The 15,432-nt window shown below is 49.7% G+C and overlaps 1 protein-coding gene across 4 annotated transcripts in view; it reads right to left on the reverse strand.

Annotated features, from left to right (window-relative positions):
- Nucleotides 1–533: 533 nt before the first annotated feature.
- Nucleotides 534–15,432, reverse strand: part of LOC115125617 (platelet-derived growth factor subunit A-like) — a 39,220-nt gene continuing 24,321 nt past the window's right edge. For 2 of the 4 annotated variants that reach the window (XM_065010579.1, XM_065010577.1), the window contains 2 exons: nt 5,414–5,540; nt 534–4,413 (listed from right to left, as the gene is read on the reverse strand). In XM_065010579.1, the coding sequence (XP_064866651.1) occupies nt 4,337–4,413; nt 5,414–5,540 (204 nt within the window). In that variant the 3' untranslated portion in view covers nt 534–4,336. The remainder of the gene's footprint in view (nt 4,414–5,413; nt 5,541–15,432) is intronic. The other 2 variants (XR_010461240.1, XM_065010578.1) reach the window with 2 other exon arrangements.

Below are 15,432 nucleotides of genomic sequence, written 5' to 3' on the forward strand. Positions count from 1 at the left end.
TCATCTGCACTGACTTGGAAGGTGAAGACAATATGGTGGAAACTCATCATCATCATGGGGCTCCCGAGTGGTGCACCGGTCTGCATCTCAGTGCTTGAGGCATCACTACAGACACCCTGGTTTGAATCCAGGCTGTATCACAACCGGCCGTGATTGAGAGTCCCATAGGGCGGCGCACAATTGCCCCAGTGTCGTTCGGGTTTGGCCGGGGTAGGCCGTCATTGTAAATAAGAATTTGTTCTCAACTGAGTTGCCTAGTTAAATAAAGGTTAAATGAAAAAATATATATATATATAATTACCCACTGAGCACATACTGGTTGAATCAACGTTGTGTTCATGTCATTTCAATGAAGTTACATTGAACCAATGTGAAATAGACGTTAAATTGAAGTCTGTGCCCAGTGAGTAGGCTTTTCACCTGGTCAGTTCCTTCAGCAAGGGAAGGACTGACTTATACAGCAACTGAGAAAGAGACGTGGCACATATCAGACTGGACCAACTCAGACCAAAAACAGGACCCAACATTCTGTGTACAGTTTGATAAGCAGAATGTATTTATTATTGAAAACATAAATATATAAATTATAATCATTGCTGTTTTTATCCAATAGAGGCCCAAATAAAAAATGGCATAAGCTTGTGTTGTTGTAGTTTCTTTAGTTACTGTAAGCAATGGTCCCTGGTCTATCAACAATGAATGAATAAATGAATGCATTGCAAAATGGTGGTGAAACGTCTTCTGACTTCCTTTCTACATAAAGCACCAATGGAATCACCTTGGAAGTCTGTAGGGTGCAGTTGGACATGTTGTTACCACAACACAAAGCAGCTGCAGATACAGTGTTGTTGCCTCTTCACTCATCTATTTTCTCTCAGCATGCCTCTCACCCAGGACTTCATAAAGTGCTGATCTTGGATCAGTTTAGCTGTTTAGATCATAATGTATAAGATGAACAGCAGTCCTACTCTGAGACATTTTGGAAAAGTGCCCAAGTCTTTCTATTGATTCAGTGTGTGCCAAACGACAACCTATTCCCTGTGTAGCGCACTACTTTTGGTCCAGTGGCTCTGGTCTAAAGTAGTGCACTTCACCGTACGGGAAATAGGGTGTTGTTAGAGATTTGGTGTCAATCTCTCCATAAACAGTGGTATCTTCTTTTTGAATCTTTCACTCATCAACAGTGGAACAGTCTTCATCGTTGTTAACGTGTCAATGGAAGACTGCTGCTTGATTAACTAGGGAACCATTCATGTTGAATTGTTCACAAACTCTCTCATTCAAGATGGACTTTGTACTGGTTAAGAACAGCTTGTGTGCTGGTGGGGCGGACTGGGCACCATCTTATCAAAGGAGTGTGATGTGGGTTAAAAGTGGTTACACACACACACACATGCTGAACATTCTGTTGTGTATAATGACGCTCTGGTTACTGGGTGTAACTTTTGGCTAGATAACTGGGTTAAAGAGACAGTCCAACGATGCCCCAGACGGAGTCTTCCTCAGCCAGCTCTCCACTAACCTGATCTCAGATCGGTTTGTGCTGCCTTGCTAATGACTATATGTGTTTGCAGGACAACACAAACTGATCTGGGACCAGGTTAGCTCTATCCATCTCTCTAGATAATACAGTACAGCACTGCTGATGTAAGCCTACCCTACGCCACCAAACAGGGTGCATTGCTGGGGCCTGATACACTTCACCACCGCCATTCCTGCATCGTTTCCATGGTTTAAATAAAAGCATTCAACCACAACAAACAAAGAAATAACAAACATACTTCCTGCTTGAATATAAGTAAGCATAATATATTTTTGAACAAAAATAAAGCATCTTCCTGTACTTGTACAGACTCTGTCCTCCCATCTCCTCCTTCTCACGCTTCCTTACATTACCAGCCCATACAACTAGACTTGAGACTGTTCAGATAATATACTGGCACATAATAAGGCAACATTGAACATGAGTAACAACTACATGAACAACTACAAACAACATGTGGACATGAAGATTCTCTACCAGAAGACCAGACAGAACATGAATCTTACATGTCACAGAAAACATCATGTCTTGGAGGGAGAGAGAGAGAGAGGAGAATGTTCACACGTATAAATAGTTTATTAGTAGCAATGAATGAATCTTCCTTTCTGAATCGTTCTGTAGTGTATATGGTGACTGGCACAATCCCAATAGGAGCAGACAGGGGAACCCAGGAGAGAGAAGCAGAGAAGACATCTTGGAACAACAGGTCCTGATGACTCCAAACACTTTTCCCAACTCTTTATCCAAAATAGACGAAATGGGTGACCATTTTATGAGTTCCAGAATGTTCACAAGTTCCACTACAGTGTACAGAGAGTTCTGGAACAACAAGCAACACGACCAGTACCTTCTACACCTCTCTACAACTTCTCTCAACATCTCTTTCCCTCTCTCCCTCTCTCTCTGTCAGTCATTGACTGTCCAGGCAAGTGTCAGTTAGGCCAACGGCTAGGAACATGCAAGCCTCCACACGTCCCGAAGAGTCCACTGATTGTCCCTCTCTGTGTCCTTTTAGGATCCAGTCCACAGATCCCCCATTGAGGCTTAATCCAATGATCCATCCTGGATCTCTCTCTGTGATCGTCAAATTGTCCTGTTTACTCAACAAACGACAACCCATCTTGTCCTCCTCCTCCTCTCTTTTCTGCCCAGCTCTTTATCGGCTTCACCATCCTCATCCGCGTCATTGTTCGATTGGTTGGTTCTGCTGCGCTTGGCAGAGACCTTCTGCATTACTTTTTACGGTAATAGAAAAAAGCACCTTTGGCATTTTCTTAACTTTTTGTCTTTTTTTCTCTTTACAGTAATCTTTGTTTTTAAAAGGCGGTAGGTGGCGTGGGGTGGGGTCAGGGAAGGGGGTAGGTCAGCAGTCCAAATATGGCAGCATCCTCTCTTTGGCCCCTTCCACACTGAAGTCCAATGCTGCTGGGGTCTCACCTTATGTCCACTGTGGAGAAAAGAGAGAGCTGACGTTAACATTTAGCATTTCATTAGCATTAGCCTGATAATTACTCTTACCATTAGCTTTAGCATTACCCTCATAATTACTATTACCATTAGCTTTAGCATTAGCATTTCATTAATCCCCATATTATTATTATTATTTGAACATGTTAGAGGTAAAAGGTGATATTCCTTCCCCATTTTGTTCAATTTGAATGTGTCATAAACTCATCAGGTGGACACACCCATACACACAGCCAATTGCATTGGCATAAGCCTTCTCCTGATTTCAAAAACAGAGTAATCAAATATACAAGTCATCATCCCAGGTGCTGGCCATGCATTTCCACTCAGTGAGTGTGTGACTCAGTACAAAGTACAAGCAAGTGAGGTGGAAGAGATCTAAAAACACACAATAGACAACAAACAATGCCTCATAGGGAATGACAGACAGAAAGACAGAGAGAGAGAGACAGAGAGAGAGAGAGAGAGAGAGAGAGACAGAGAGAGAGAGAGAGAGACAGAGAGAGAGAGAGAGAGAGAGACAGACAGAAAGACAGAGAGAGTGAGACAGAGAGAGCGAGAGAGAGACAGAGAGAGAGAGAGACAGAGAGAGAGAGAGAGACAGACAGAAAGACAGAGAGAGTGAGACAGAGAGAGCGAAAGAGAGAGAGAGAGAGAGAGACAGAGACAGACAGAAAGACAGCGAGAGTGAGACAGAGAGAGAGAGAGAGAGAGAGAGAGAGAGAGAGAGAGAGACAGAGACAGAGACAGAGACAGAGAGAGAGAGAGAGAGAGAGAGAGAGACAGACAGACAGACAGACAGACAGACAGACAGACAGACAGACAGACAGACAGACAGACAGAACAAATGGACAGAGAGGATGAGAGAGAAAGAAAGAGGCAACATGAAATACAGAGGAGAGCAAGGGAAGTAGAGTCATCTAGAATGGTATTTGAAATCAGATACACACAGAGACACAGAGACAGCTGGAGTGAAGGACAAATACTGGTCGGTGAACAAGGTGAGGTTGAAATCCTCATTCATAAACTCATACAGGCATAAAACATAAGACAAAGTGGACATGCAGTGCGCAGGCAGGCATAAAAATCACACTAAATCATGCAGTGGCATTCACAGAGTGTGGTCCATTTCAGCCCTCCCTCTCCTCACACTGATTGGGTGTGGCTTTGTTTGTGATCTGATTGGCAACCCTTTCTCTCCCCTGATTGGGCTTGTGACCAGCAGGTAGGTCATTGGTTGGATTGCCATGCTGGTGCTAAAGTCCTCCTACCTGTTGGAGCCGGGGGGTCCGGCGGTCGGACTTTGGAATAATGTGTTCAAGTTTATTATGTCGCCAATAAATCCTTGTTGAGCTTTAGCTTTTTAGGTTTCCTTTTCCTACCTTTAGCCCTAGTATGGTGGTCTGAAAACACAAGTTGGGGAGGGAGGATAGGAGGACAGGGACAGGGGTTAGAGGGAGGATAGGAGGACAGGGACAGGGGTTAGCAAGAGGGGGAAGCAGCGAGGTTTACGACACAACGAGCAGAAAGCAGATAAAAGCCCCCCGACAGAGAGACAATTCAAGAGGATTTGAAATGACACTATAAATAGTTGAGATGCCTTATCAGTCCACATCGTTCCTCTTATCTCTTCCCAACGGAGGCTTTGGATCAAGGGGAAAGGATTGTTACCTGCCGTCCAAGCCAAGCAGCCTTTGGACACCCTCCCTTTACACACACACACACACACACACACACACACACACACACACACACACACACACACACACACACACACACACACACACACACACAACACACAGACACACACACACAGACAAACACACACACACACACACACACACACACACACACACTGTCTTTCTATCAGACACACACAAGGGGCCTTGCAGGTTTGGCAATAGAAGTCTAACTTGCAGGCGTGTCTGTTTTCTCAACAGTCATATACAAGAGGCCATCCAGTGCAAGCAATGGGGGCCAGCAGGAAGACAGGCAGGCAGGCAGGCAGACAGACAGACAGACAGACAGACAGACAGACAGACAGACAGACAGACAGGCAGGCAGGCAGGCAGGCAGGCAGACACACAGGCAGACAGACAGACAGACAGACAGACAGACAGACAGACAGACAGACAGACAGACAGGCAGGACAGGCAGGCAGGCAGGCAGGCAGGCAGGCAGGCAGGCAGGCAGACAGACAGACAGACAGACAGACAGACAGACAGACAGACAGACAGACAGAGAGACAGACAGACAGACAGACTAGCAGTATAAAGAGACCAGGCAGGTATGACTGAATGGGGCGGGACTCAGATACTCAGACATCCAACCAAACAGTCTCTGAAGGTCATCTATCAGACAATAAAGTGGTGATAAATTCGGTCGGCCTTAAATATTATTTACCTGTGTCTGCGTCTGAGTGCTCGGTCACGTGATGTTGTGACTGGCACACACACTCCAGGTGGTCTTCTAACCTGACCAAGACCTCCTTCAGCTTGGGTTTCCTCCGCACATACTCCACCTTGGCCACCTGAAAGAAGGGAGGGAGAGAGAGAGAGGTTAACAACACTAGCACAATAACACCATTTAGGCTCGTTTAGGCTTTTCCTGTGTACCCTTCATTCACCTTTCACTCTTTCTCCATTGGCTAACATCAAGAGAGATGGATGAATGAAAAGAAAGAGAAAGCCCTGCTCCCACAGCCACCGTCATCTCCCTCTGCTTGATGTATGACAGCAGCATTCCATTGGGGCTGATGTATTGGTGCAGCGTTCTATGGCCTGGTGATCAGGTGTGTCAATATTGAGCAGAGGCTCAAACGATAGGGAGGGAGGAGGGAGTGACACGAACCATGAGGCTCAGTGTAGGTTCACCCTGGCTGGGGAGAAATGTAATTTAATTTAAATTTTTTAATTTATTAATTTTTTAATTAAAATCCCAGCAACTCCCGTACGGACTCGGGAGAGGTGAAGGTCAAGAGCCGTGCGTCCTACCAAGCCACACTGCTTCTTCACACAATGCCCACTTAACCAATGTGGACACCTGGCAACCGTGCCAGCGAGCACTGCACCCAGCCAGCCACAGGAGTCGCAAACCCTCCCCTAACTCAGACGACGCTGGGCCAATTGTGCGCTGCCCCATGGGTCTCCCGGTGACGGCCGGCTGCGACAGAGCCTCTCTAGTGGCACAGCTAGCACTGTGATGCAGTGCCTTAGACAACTGCGCCACTCGGGAGACTCAGGGAGAGTAGTTTGAGAGGTCCCCCTGCCTCTGTGCCTGACCTGCACCCCTACCTCATCTCAACTCATTTACTGTAGCCAAGCCTAACCCTTGCACTTAACCCAACCCAACACTATCCCACACAGCCAGATCTTACACAGACCTCCACCTAAACTTACATTCAATAACTCCACCAACCCCAACACTGACTCCCCACCACCCAGCCACTTCAAGGGGCCTGTGACGTGGGTGTATTTGGGCTGTTGGGTGGATGTGTAAAATGGCGTTAGGTGATGCCTCTCTCCGATATCTGATCTGAAGGCCAGGGCAGGTACACAGACACACCCTGGGCCTGGGCCACATGGAAACAATATATCAGGCTTCTGTGCTCTTCCTGGTCATGGCACAGGACAGGATATTGACCAGCAATCTCCTCACGCTTTCCGGTGTTATGAACAATGCTGTTATGCAGCCAGGACAGCTCACACACACACACACACACACACACACACACACACACACATACACACATATGCACACGCACACACACGCACACACATATGCACACACACACACGCACACACGCACACACACACACACACACACACACACACAGATGGGAGAGAAGGAGAGTTCTTTCTCAATCCCATTCTGGCCTCCAGCCAGGTCGAGCTCTACCCAGTGAATTAGTCACACAGCCCAAATAATACACCATTCTGATACTACATAACCTTGTAATGTTTGGGCCCTGCAATGACGTGACGTCTCGGAGACATAAGCCCAGGGTGAGACAGAGACGTAGGCTGAGCTGGACACAGAGCGGCCAGAAAGAGGCTAGGGAGTACACAGCATCCACTATTCAGCATCCTTCCTTTGAAACAGTGTCTTTTAGAAAGGGAGGGAAAGGGGGAAGATGAGGGATAGAAAGAGAGAAAACAGGGATAGAGGGAGTGAAAAGGAGGTAAGTAGCAGAGGTATGCCGTGGGTAAACAGTGGACAATGGTGTCTGGACTGTAATCATTATGGTGTGTGTTTGCTCTTATGTCCGGTCTGAAGCAGAGGGTGAGAGGGCCTGAGCAGACACTGAGTAGGGGTGGAGAGAGAGAGGGAGAGGGAAGGGGAGAGGGCCTGAGCAGACACTGAGTAGGGGTGGAGAGAGAGAGGGAGAAGGAGGGGGAGAGGGCCTGAGCAGACACTGAGTAGGGGTGGAGAGAGAGAGGGAGAGGGAGGGGGAGAGGGCCTGAGCAGACACTGAGTAGGGGTGGAGAGAGAGAGGGAGAGGGAGGGAAGGGGAGAGGGCCTGAGCAGACACTGAGTAGGGGTGGAGAGAGAGAGGGAGAGGGAGGGGAAGAGGGCCTGAGCAGACACTGAGTAGGGGTGGAGAGAGAGAGGGAGAAGGAGGGGAGAGGGCCTGAGCAGACACTGAGTAGGGGTGGAGAGAGAGGGGAGAGGGAAGGGAGAGGGCCTGAGCAGACACTGAGTAGGGGTGGAGGAGAGGGGAGGGAGGGGAGAGGGCCTGAGCAGACACTGAGTAGGGGTGAGAGAGAGAGGGAGAGGGAGGGGAGAGGGCCTGAGCAGACACTGAGTAGGGGTGGAGAGAGAGAGGAGAGAGGGAGGGGAGAGGGCCTGAGCAGACACTGAGTAGGGGTGGAGAGAGAGAGGGAGAGGGAGGGGAGAGGGCCTGAGCAGACACTGAGTAGGGGTGGAGAGAGAGAGGGAGAGGGAGGGGGAGAGGGCCTGAGCAGACACTGAGTAGGGGTGGAGAGAGAGAGGGAGAGGGAGGGGGAGAGGGCCTGAGCAGACACTGAGTAGGGGTGGAGAGAGAGAGGGAGAGGGAGGGAAGGGGAGAGGGCCTGAGCAGACACTGAGTAGGGGTGGAGAGAGAGAGGGAGAGGGAGGGAAGGGGAGAGGGCCTGAGCAGACACTGAGTAGGGGTGGGAGAGAGAGGGAGAGGGAGGGAGAGGGCCTGAGCAGACACTGAGTAGGGGTGGAGAGAGAGAGGGAGAGGGAGGGGAGAGGGCCTGAGCAGACACTGAGTAGGGGTGGAGAGAGAGGGAGAGGGAAGGGGAGAGGGCCTGAGCAGACACTGAGTAGGGGTGGAGAGAGAGAGGGGAGGGAGGGGGAGAGGGCCTGAGCAGACACTGAGTAGGGGTGGAGAGAGAGAGGGAGAGGGAGGGAAGGGGAGAGGGCCTGAGCAGACACTGAGTAGGGGTGGAGAGAGAGAGGGAGAGGGAGGGAAGGGGAGAGGGCCTGAGCAGACACTGAGTAGGGGTGGAGAGAGAGAGGGAGAGGGAGGGAAGGGGAGAGGGCCTGAGCAGACACTGAGTAGGGGTGGAGAGAGAGAGGGAGAGGGAGGGGTAGAGGGCCTGAGCAGACACTGAGTAGGGGTGGAGAGAGAGAGGGAGAGGGGGAGAGGGCCTGAGCAGACACTGAGTAGGGGTGGAGAGAGAGGGAGAGGGAAGGGGAGAGGGCCTGAGCAGACACTGAGTAGGGGTGGAGAGAGAGAGGAGAGGGAGGGGGAGAGGGCCTGAGCAGACACTGAGTAGGGGTGGAGAGAGAGAGGGAGAGGGAGGGAGATGGGTAAAAGAGAGAAGTGGTGGGAAGAGAGGAGGGAATGGGTGAGAGAAAGAAGAGGGAGAGAGAGTAAGAGAGAGAAAAGGGGGTGGAGGGGAGAGAGGGGAGATGGGTATAAGAGAGAAGTGGTGGGAAGAGAGGAGGGAATGGGTGAGAGAAAGAAGAGGGAGAGAGAGTAAGAGAGAGAGAAAGAGGGGGTGGAGGGGGAGAGAGGGGAGATGGGTATAAGAGAGAAGTGGTGGGAAGAGAGGAGGGAATGGGTGAGAGAAAGAAGAGGGAGAGAGAGTAAGAGAGAGAGAAAGAGGGGGTGGAGGGGGAGAGTTGCACAACTGAATGCATTCAACCTGTGTGTCTTTCGCATAAGTTTGCAGAGGTGGGAGGTTTTAGATTTGTGTACATTCCGCGGACCATGTCATTTTGGGGTGGGTTGTGTGTGTTTAGGGGGGAGTCTTTAAAGGAGGGGGACAGCACACTGAACGTGATCATGGGTAGCATTAAGTCTCATTCATACGTAACCTATTAAACTCGGTCTACTTCTGTTTAATCCTCAAGGACACTGGTGACTAATATAGGCCTGATGAATCGATAGTGTTTCCTGAGCAAAACAAGCCAAAGGAAACCCAGTGCTTGTCACTAGCCAGTGTGTGTGACAGTGGAATCAGAGCTGGATGCTCACAGGGGCTGCAGCTGTCTCTGTGCCCGGCCCGCTGCCGTTGGTTACCAGAATGTCTAGGGGGTCAGGGGTCGGCCAATCAGAAACAGGGAGAGTCAGCGGTGCCTGACAGTTACTACTGTGGCGGAGCCTAATGACAAATGATACACGCACACACGCACACACGAACAAACACACATGGACAAGAGGATAAAGTGGTGTGTGTGTGTGACAGAGAGGCCAGCAGTAGGCCTGTTACTCTACACAGCAGGGTTAAAGACACACAGAGCAGAACAGCACCTAAACCCTTCCCTCCTCTGAGTGTGTGGCTGTTTTTGAACTTGTCTCCACCAATGAAGTTACGTATTTCTCCCTCTGCTCTTCCCACTTTGTCAACAACAAGCGTTCTCTTGTTTAGTCACTGTCTTCCTCTACACTTCCCATCTCCTCCTTGTCAATCTCTCCCTCCCTTCACTTGTCTCCTTGTACACAGCCAGGGCACATTCCCAGAGTCAGAGTATGACAATAGACTGATACTGGAATTAGGAGGTGAAGAGGAGGGGGAGGGGTGTTCAGTTCAGTACTGGGTAACACACAAACAGCCCTTCTCCCTCCTCCACATCCCCCTCTATGTCCCTCTGTCACCATGTCTATGTCCCTGTCACCATGTCAGCCTGTCTGTGTCCCTGTCACCATGTCAGTCTGTCTGTTTCCCTGTCACCATGTCAGTCTGTCTGTTTCCCTGTCACCATGTCTATGTCCCTGTCACCATGTCAGCAAGTCTGTGTCCCTGTCACCATGTCAGCAAGTCTGTGTCCCTGTCACCATGTCAGCCTGTCTGTGTCCCTGTCACCATGTGAGCAAGTCTGTGTCCCTGTCACCATGTCAGCAGGTCTGTGTCGCTGTCTGTGCCCCTGTCACCATGTCAGCAAGTCTGTGTCCCTGTCACCATGTCAGCAGGTCTGTGTCCCTGTCACCATGTCAGCAAGTCTGTGTCCCTGTCACCATGTCAGCCTGTCTGTTTCCCTGTCACCATGTCTGTGTCCCTGTCACCATGTCAGCAAGTCTGTGTCCCTGTCACCATGTCAGCCTGTCTGTGTCCCTGTCACCATGTGAGCATGTCTGTGTCCCTGTCACCATGTCAGCAAGTCTGTGTCCCTGTCACCATGTCTGCATATCTGTGTCCCTGTCACCATGTCAGCAAGTCTGTGTCCCTGTCACCATGTCAGCCTGTCTGTGTCCCTGTCATCATGTCAGCATGTCTATGTCCCTGTCACCATGGCAGCATGTCTGTGTCCCTGTCATCATGTCAGCATGTCTGTGTCCCTGTCACCATGGCAGCATGTCTATGTCCCTGTCACCATGGCAGCATGTCTGTGTCCCTGTCACCATGGCAGCATGTCTATGTCCCTGTCACCATGTCAGCCTGTCTGTGTCCCTGTCACCATGTCAGCCTGTCTGTGTCCCTGTCAGCCTGTCTGTGTCCTGTCATGACACTTTCTGACTCCCCAGAAATATTGACATTCATAGTAAATTCAAACCTCCTTTCATTGAACCCACTCAAGTCCCGTCTCAGAGCCCACCACCACAGCAGCTAGACACACCATAGAAGACCCCGTGGTGCAACCGAAGGGGCCCCACACACTCTATATATAAATCATCAACCTCTAAACTCTGTCAGAAAGACGGGCCTGGGAAAGAATCCGGTTATGGAATGATATCCGATCCGGCCAGAGAGACAGAGCAAGGAGGGTCTCTCTCTCTCCCAGTCTCTCTCTCTCCCAGTCTCTCTCCCAGTCTCTCTCTCTCCCAGTCTCTATCCCATTCTCTCTCTCCCAGTCTCTCTCTATCCCATTCTCTCTCCCATTCTCTCTCCCAGTCTCTCTCCCAGTCTCTATCCCATTCTCTCTCCCAGTCTCTCTCCTAGTCTCTCTCCCAGTCTCTCCCCCAGTCTCTATCCTAGTCTCTCTCCCAGTCTCTCTCTCTAGTCTCTCTCCCAGTCTCTATCCCAGTCTCTTTCCCAGTCTCTCTCCTAGTCTCTATCCCAGTCTCTCTCCCAGGCTCTCTCCCAGTCTCTATCCCAGTCTCTCTCCCAGTCTCTCTCCTAGTCTCTATCCCAGTCTCTCTCCCAGGCTCTCTCCCAGTCTCTCTCCCAGTCTCTATCCCAGTCTCTCTCTCCAGTCTCTATCCCAGTCTCTCTCCCAGTCTCTCTCCTAGTCTCTCCCTCCAGTCCCTCTCTCCAGTCTCTCTCTCCATTCTCTATACCAGTCTTTCTCCTAGTCTCTATCCCAGTCCCTCTCTCCAGTCTCTCTCCCAGTCTCTCTCCCAGTCTCTCTCCTAGTCTCTCTCTCCAGTCCCTCTCTCCATTCTCTATACAAGTCTCTCTCCAGTCTCTATCCCAGTCTCTCTCTCCAGTCTCTATCCTAGTCTCTCTCTCCAGTCCCTCTTTCCAGTCTCTCTCTCCATTCTCTATACCAGTCTCTCTCATAGTCTCTCTCTCCAGTCCCTCTCTCCAGTCTCTCTCTCCATTCTCTATACCAGTCTCTCTCATAGTCTCTCTCTCCAGTCCCTCTCTCCAGTCTCTCTCTCCATTCTCTATCCCAGTGTTCTCTCCCAGTCTCTATCCCAGTCTCTCTCTCCAGTCTCTATCCCAGTCTCTCTCTCCAGTCTCTATCCCAGTCTCTCTCCCAGTCTCTCTCCCAGTCTCTCTCCTAGTCTCTCTCTCCAGTCCCTCTCTCCAGTCTCTCTCTCTCCATTCTCTATACCAGTCTCTATCTCAGTCTCTCTCTCCAGTCCCTCTCTCCAGTCTCTCTCTCCCTTCTCTATCCCAGTTTATATCCCAGTCTCTATCCCCGTCTCTCTCTCCAGTCTCTCTCTCTAGTCTCTATCCCAGCCTCTCCCAGTTCTGAAGCCGATTGTCCTGGCTGGGTTAATTGGGATTTCCCCGATGGGAGTGCCGGAGCATGGAAAGGAAAGTTTGGGCTCGGCGATCCAAGGAAAACAAGGCTTAGATGTGGATGTGCACCACGGGTAGTTAGGAATGGGAACAACATCGCAATAAAGGAAAATAAATAAGATTGGGGAGGAGGGGGAGAGTAAGAAGGGAGGGGTGAAGGAGGAGGGGAGAGTGGGGGATACGCAATTCATCTGTCACAGGATAAATGAAGTGGCCGAGTCCCAACACCAGACACCAGACACACAGACATCAGACATACAGAGGAAAACCTGCAACCCCCTTCTAACCCTGCTCATTGTGAGCTACAAGGGGGGTATAAGGGGCAGAGAAGGCAGGAGGGAGATAGAGGGGGCTGTTTCTCTATCTGTCTGTCTGACAGTCTGGTTTTCATGGAAAAAGGAATAGATTCCTTCCTCCTCCGTAAAGGGTGATCCTCATGAGGAACTCAATGACCAGGGCTTTGAAAGTGATGGACAGACAGACAGCAAATCCCCCAACGCTTTCGACTCTGAGAAGAGGGGGATTTATGGGTAGATGAGGGGTTATAAGGGGTGCTGAGGGGGATTAGGGGCGGATGGGGGGGCGGATGGGGGGTTATAAGGGGTGCTGAGGGGGATTAGGGGCAGATAGGGGTTATAAGGGGTGCTGAGGGGGATTAGGGGCGGATGGGGGGTTATAAGGGTGCTGAGGGGGATTAGGGGTGGATGGGGGGTTATAAGGGGTGCTGAGGGGGGGATTAGGGGGCTGAGGGGGATGGATGGGGTTATAAGGGGTGCTGAGGGGGATTAGGGGCGGATGGGGGTTTTATGAGGGGGATTAGGGGCGGAAGGGGTGCTGAGGGGGATTAGGGGCGGATGGGGGGTTATAAGAGGTGCTGAGGGGGATTAGGGGTGGATGGGGGGTTATAAGGGGTGCTGAGGGGGATTAGGGCGGATGGAGGGTTATAAGGGGTGCTGAGGGGGATTAGGGGCGGATGGAGGGTTATAAGGGGTGCTGAGGGGGATTAGGGGCGGATGGGGGTTTTAATGGGTGCTGAGGGGGATTAGGGTGTGGGGTGAAGAAAGGAAACAAGAAGAGCATTTATCATAGGCACGCAGGCAGGAATGCCAATGGAAACCAATGGGAGGGCTGAGAAAAAGCACTTGATTTCTACACACCAGTCTCTCTTTCTCTCTCTCTCTCCCCTCTCTCTCTCTCTCTCTCTCTCTCTCTCTCTCTCTCCCTCTCCCCTCTCTCTCTCTCTCTCCCTCTCCCTCTCTCTCTCTCTCTCTCTCCCCTCCCTCTCTCTCTCTCTCTCTCTCTCTCTCTCTCTCCCTCTCCCCCTCTCTCTCTCTCTCTCTCTCTCTCCCTCTCCCCCTCTCTCTCTCTCTCTCTCTCTCTCAGCTCCCAGTGTGTCACCAAATGTGTATGTGGAGATCGTCTCGACCGCAGACTGTCTGCCTCTCCTTCCTCCTGACACCAAGTATGACCATCATCAAATATCCAACATCAAAGCGTCCAATAAGAGGTCATTTCTCCTGCATTCCTTTCCTGCTCCTTCCCATGTCCTCACACCAGAACTCACACACCGTACCACCTCGCACAAGATGCTTTTCATTACTTAGGCTGTGACTCAATCTAAACTAAGAGTACTCCTACTGATAGTAGTGGAAATTGGAAACCACTCTTTGCCAGAAACCAGAAATGAAGAGTAAAACACTCCCAGAAAGCGAGGTGAAAATTATAAAAAATTATAGACTAGAAAATGTAAACAAGGTGGTAGAGGGAAGGATATAGAGGTAGAGAGAGAGAGATTGTTTATTTCACTTTTGTTTCTAGTCTATTTCACTTGCTTTGGCAATGTAAACATATGTTTCCCATGCCAATAAAGCCCTTTGAATTGAGCGAGAGAGCGACAGAGAGAGCGACAGAGAGAAAGAGAGAGAGTGAGAGAAAGAGAGAGAGAGCGACAGAGAGAGCGACAGAGAGAAAGAGAGAGAGCGAGAGAGAGAGCGACAGAGAGAGAAAGAGACAGAACAGCAGACAGAAAGAGAGGAAGGGAGGGAAGGAGATGGAGACAGACAGAGAAAGAACAACATAGAGAGAGGTAACGAGATAGAGGTGAAGAGGGAATGCTCTCCTTTGTCATCAATGGTAATTAGAGCTAGGTAAGAGTGGTGTTTATATGAAGTGTTTGGCCTGACAGTGGTCTGACAGGTAATCACTACCCTGTCGAGGTCCTGTGGGCACAAGTATGGGATGACAGCGAAAACACCCCATATTACCTTGTCTTTATCTTTTCATGTTTTCTACCATTCTGATGAATGTCCTGTGGACTGAAATGTTGATGGGGTTTTTAAAGCAAACTGGAATAAAAATGCTACAGATTTTAGTTTAGTCTATCCAATAGAGAGAGTAGGTACAGATGTTAATTTTCTTAATTTGACCAGTTTCTCAAAGCAGGAAAATTGTCCTGCAGCAACAGGAAATGTGAATTATTGTGTGGATTATAATAAATGGTCATTTTTGTTGAGGCTGATAGATTTTCAGTTAAGGCAAATCAAGTCTGACATTTTAAAGTAGAAATTATAAACTTTAGAAGCCTTTTTAAACCTCTAATACACTACACATTTGCATTTCCTGCTGTGCAGAATAAATCCTGCAACAACAGGGTGATCAAATGAAGATCCAACATGTAGTGGCGAGGAGTGTAGTGGTGTAGTGTAGTGGTGTAGTGTAGTGGTGAAGTGTAGTGGTGTAGTCTAGTGGTGTAGTCTAGTGCTGTAGTGTAGTGGTGTAGTGTAGTGTAGTAGTGTAGTGTAGTGTAGTGGTGTAGTGGTATAGTGTAGTGGTGTAGTGGTGTAGTGTAGTGGTGTAGTGGTGTAGTCTAGTGCTGTAGTGTAGTGGTGTAGTGTAGTGTAGTGGTGTAGTGTAGTGTAGTAGTGTAGTGTAGTGGTGTAGTGTAGTGTAGTGGTGTAGTGGTATAGTGTAGTGGTGTAGTGGTGTAGTGTAGTGGTGTAGTGTAGTGGTGTAGTCTAGTGG

Source organism: Oncorhynchus nerka, linkage group LG26, assembly GCF_034236695.1.
Source record: "Oncorhynchus nerka isolate Pitt River linkage group LG26, Oner_Uvic_2.0, whole genome shotgun sequence".
Taxonomy (NCBI): Eukaryota; Metazoa; Chordata; class Actinopteri; order Salmoniformes; family Salmonidae; genus Oncorhynchus; species Oncorhynchus nerka.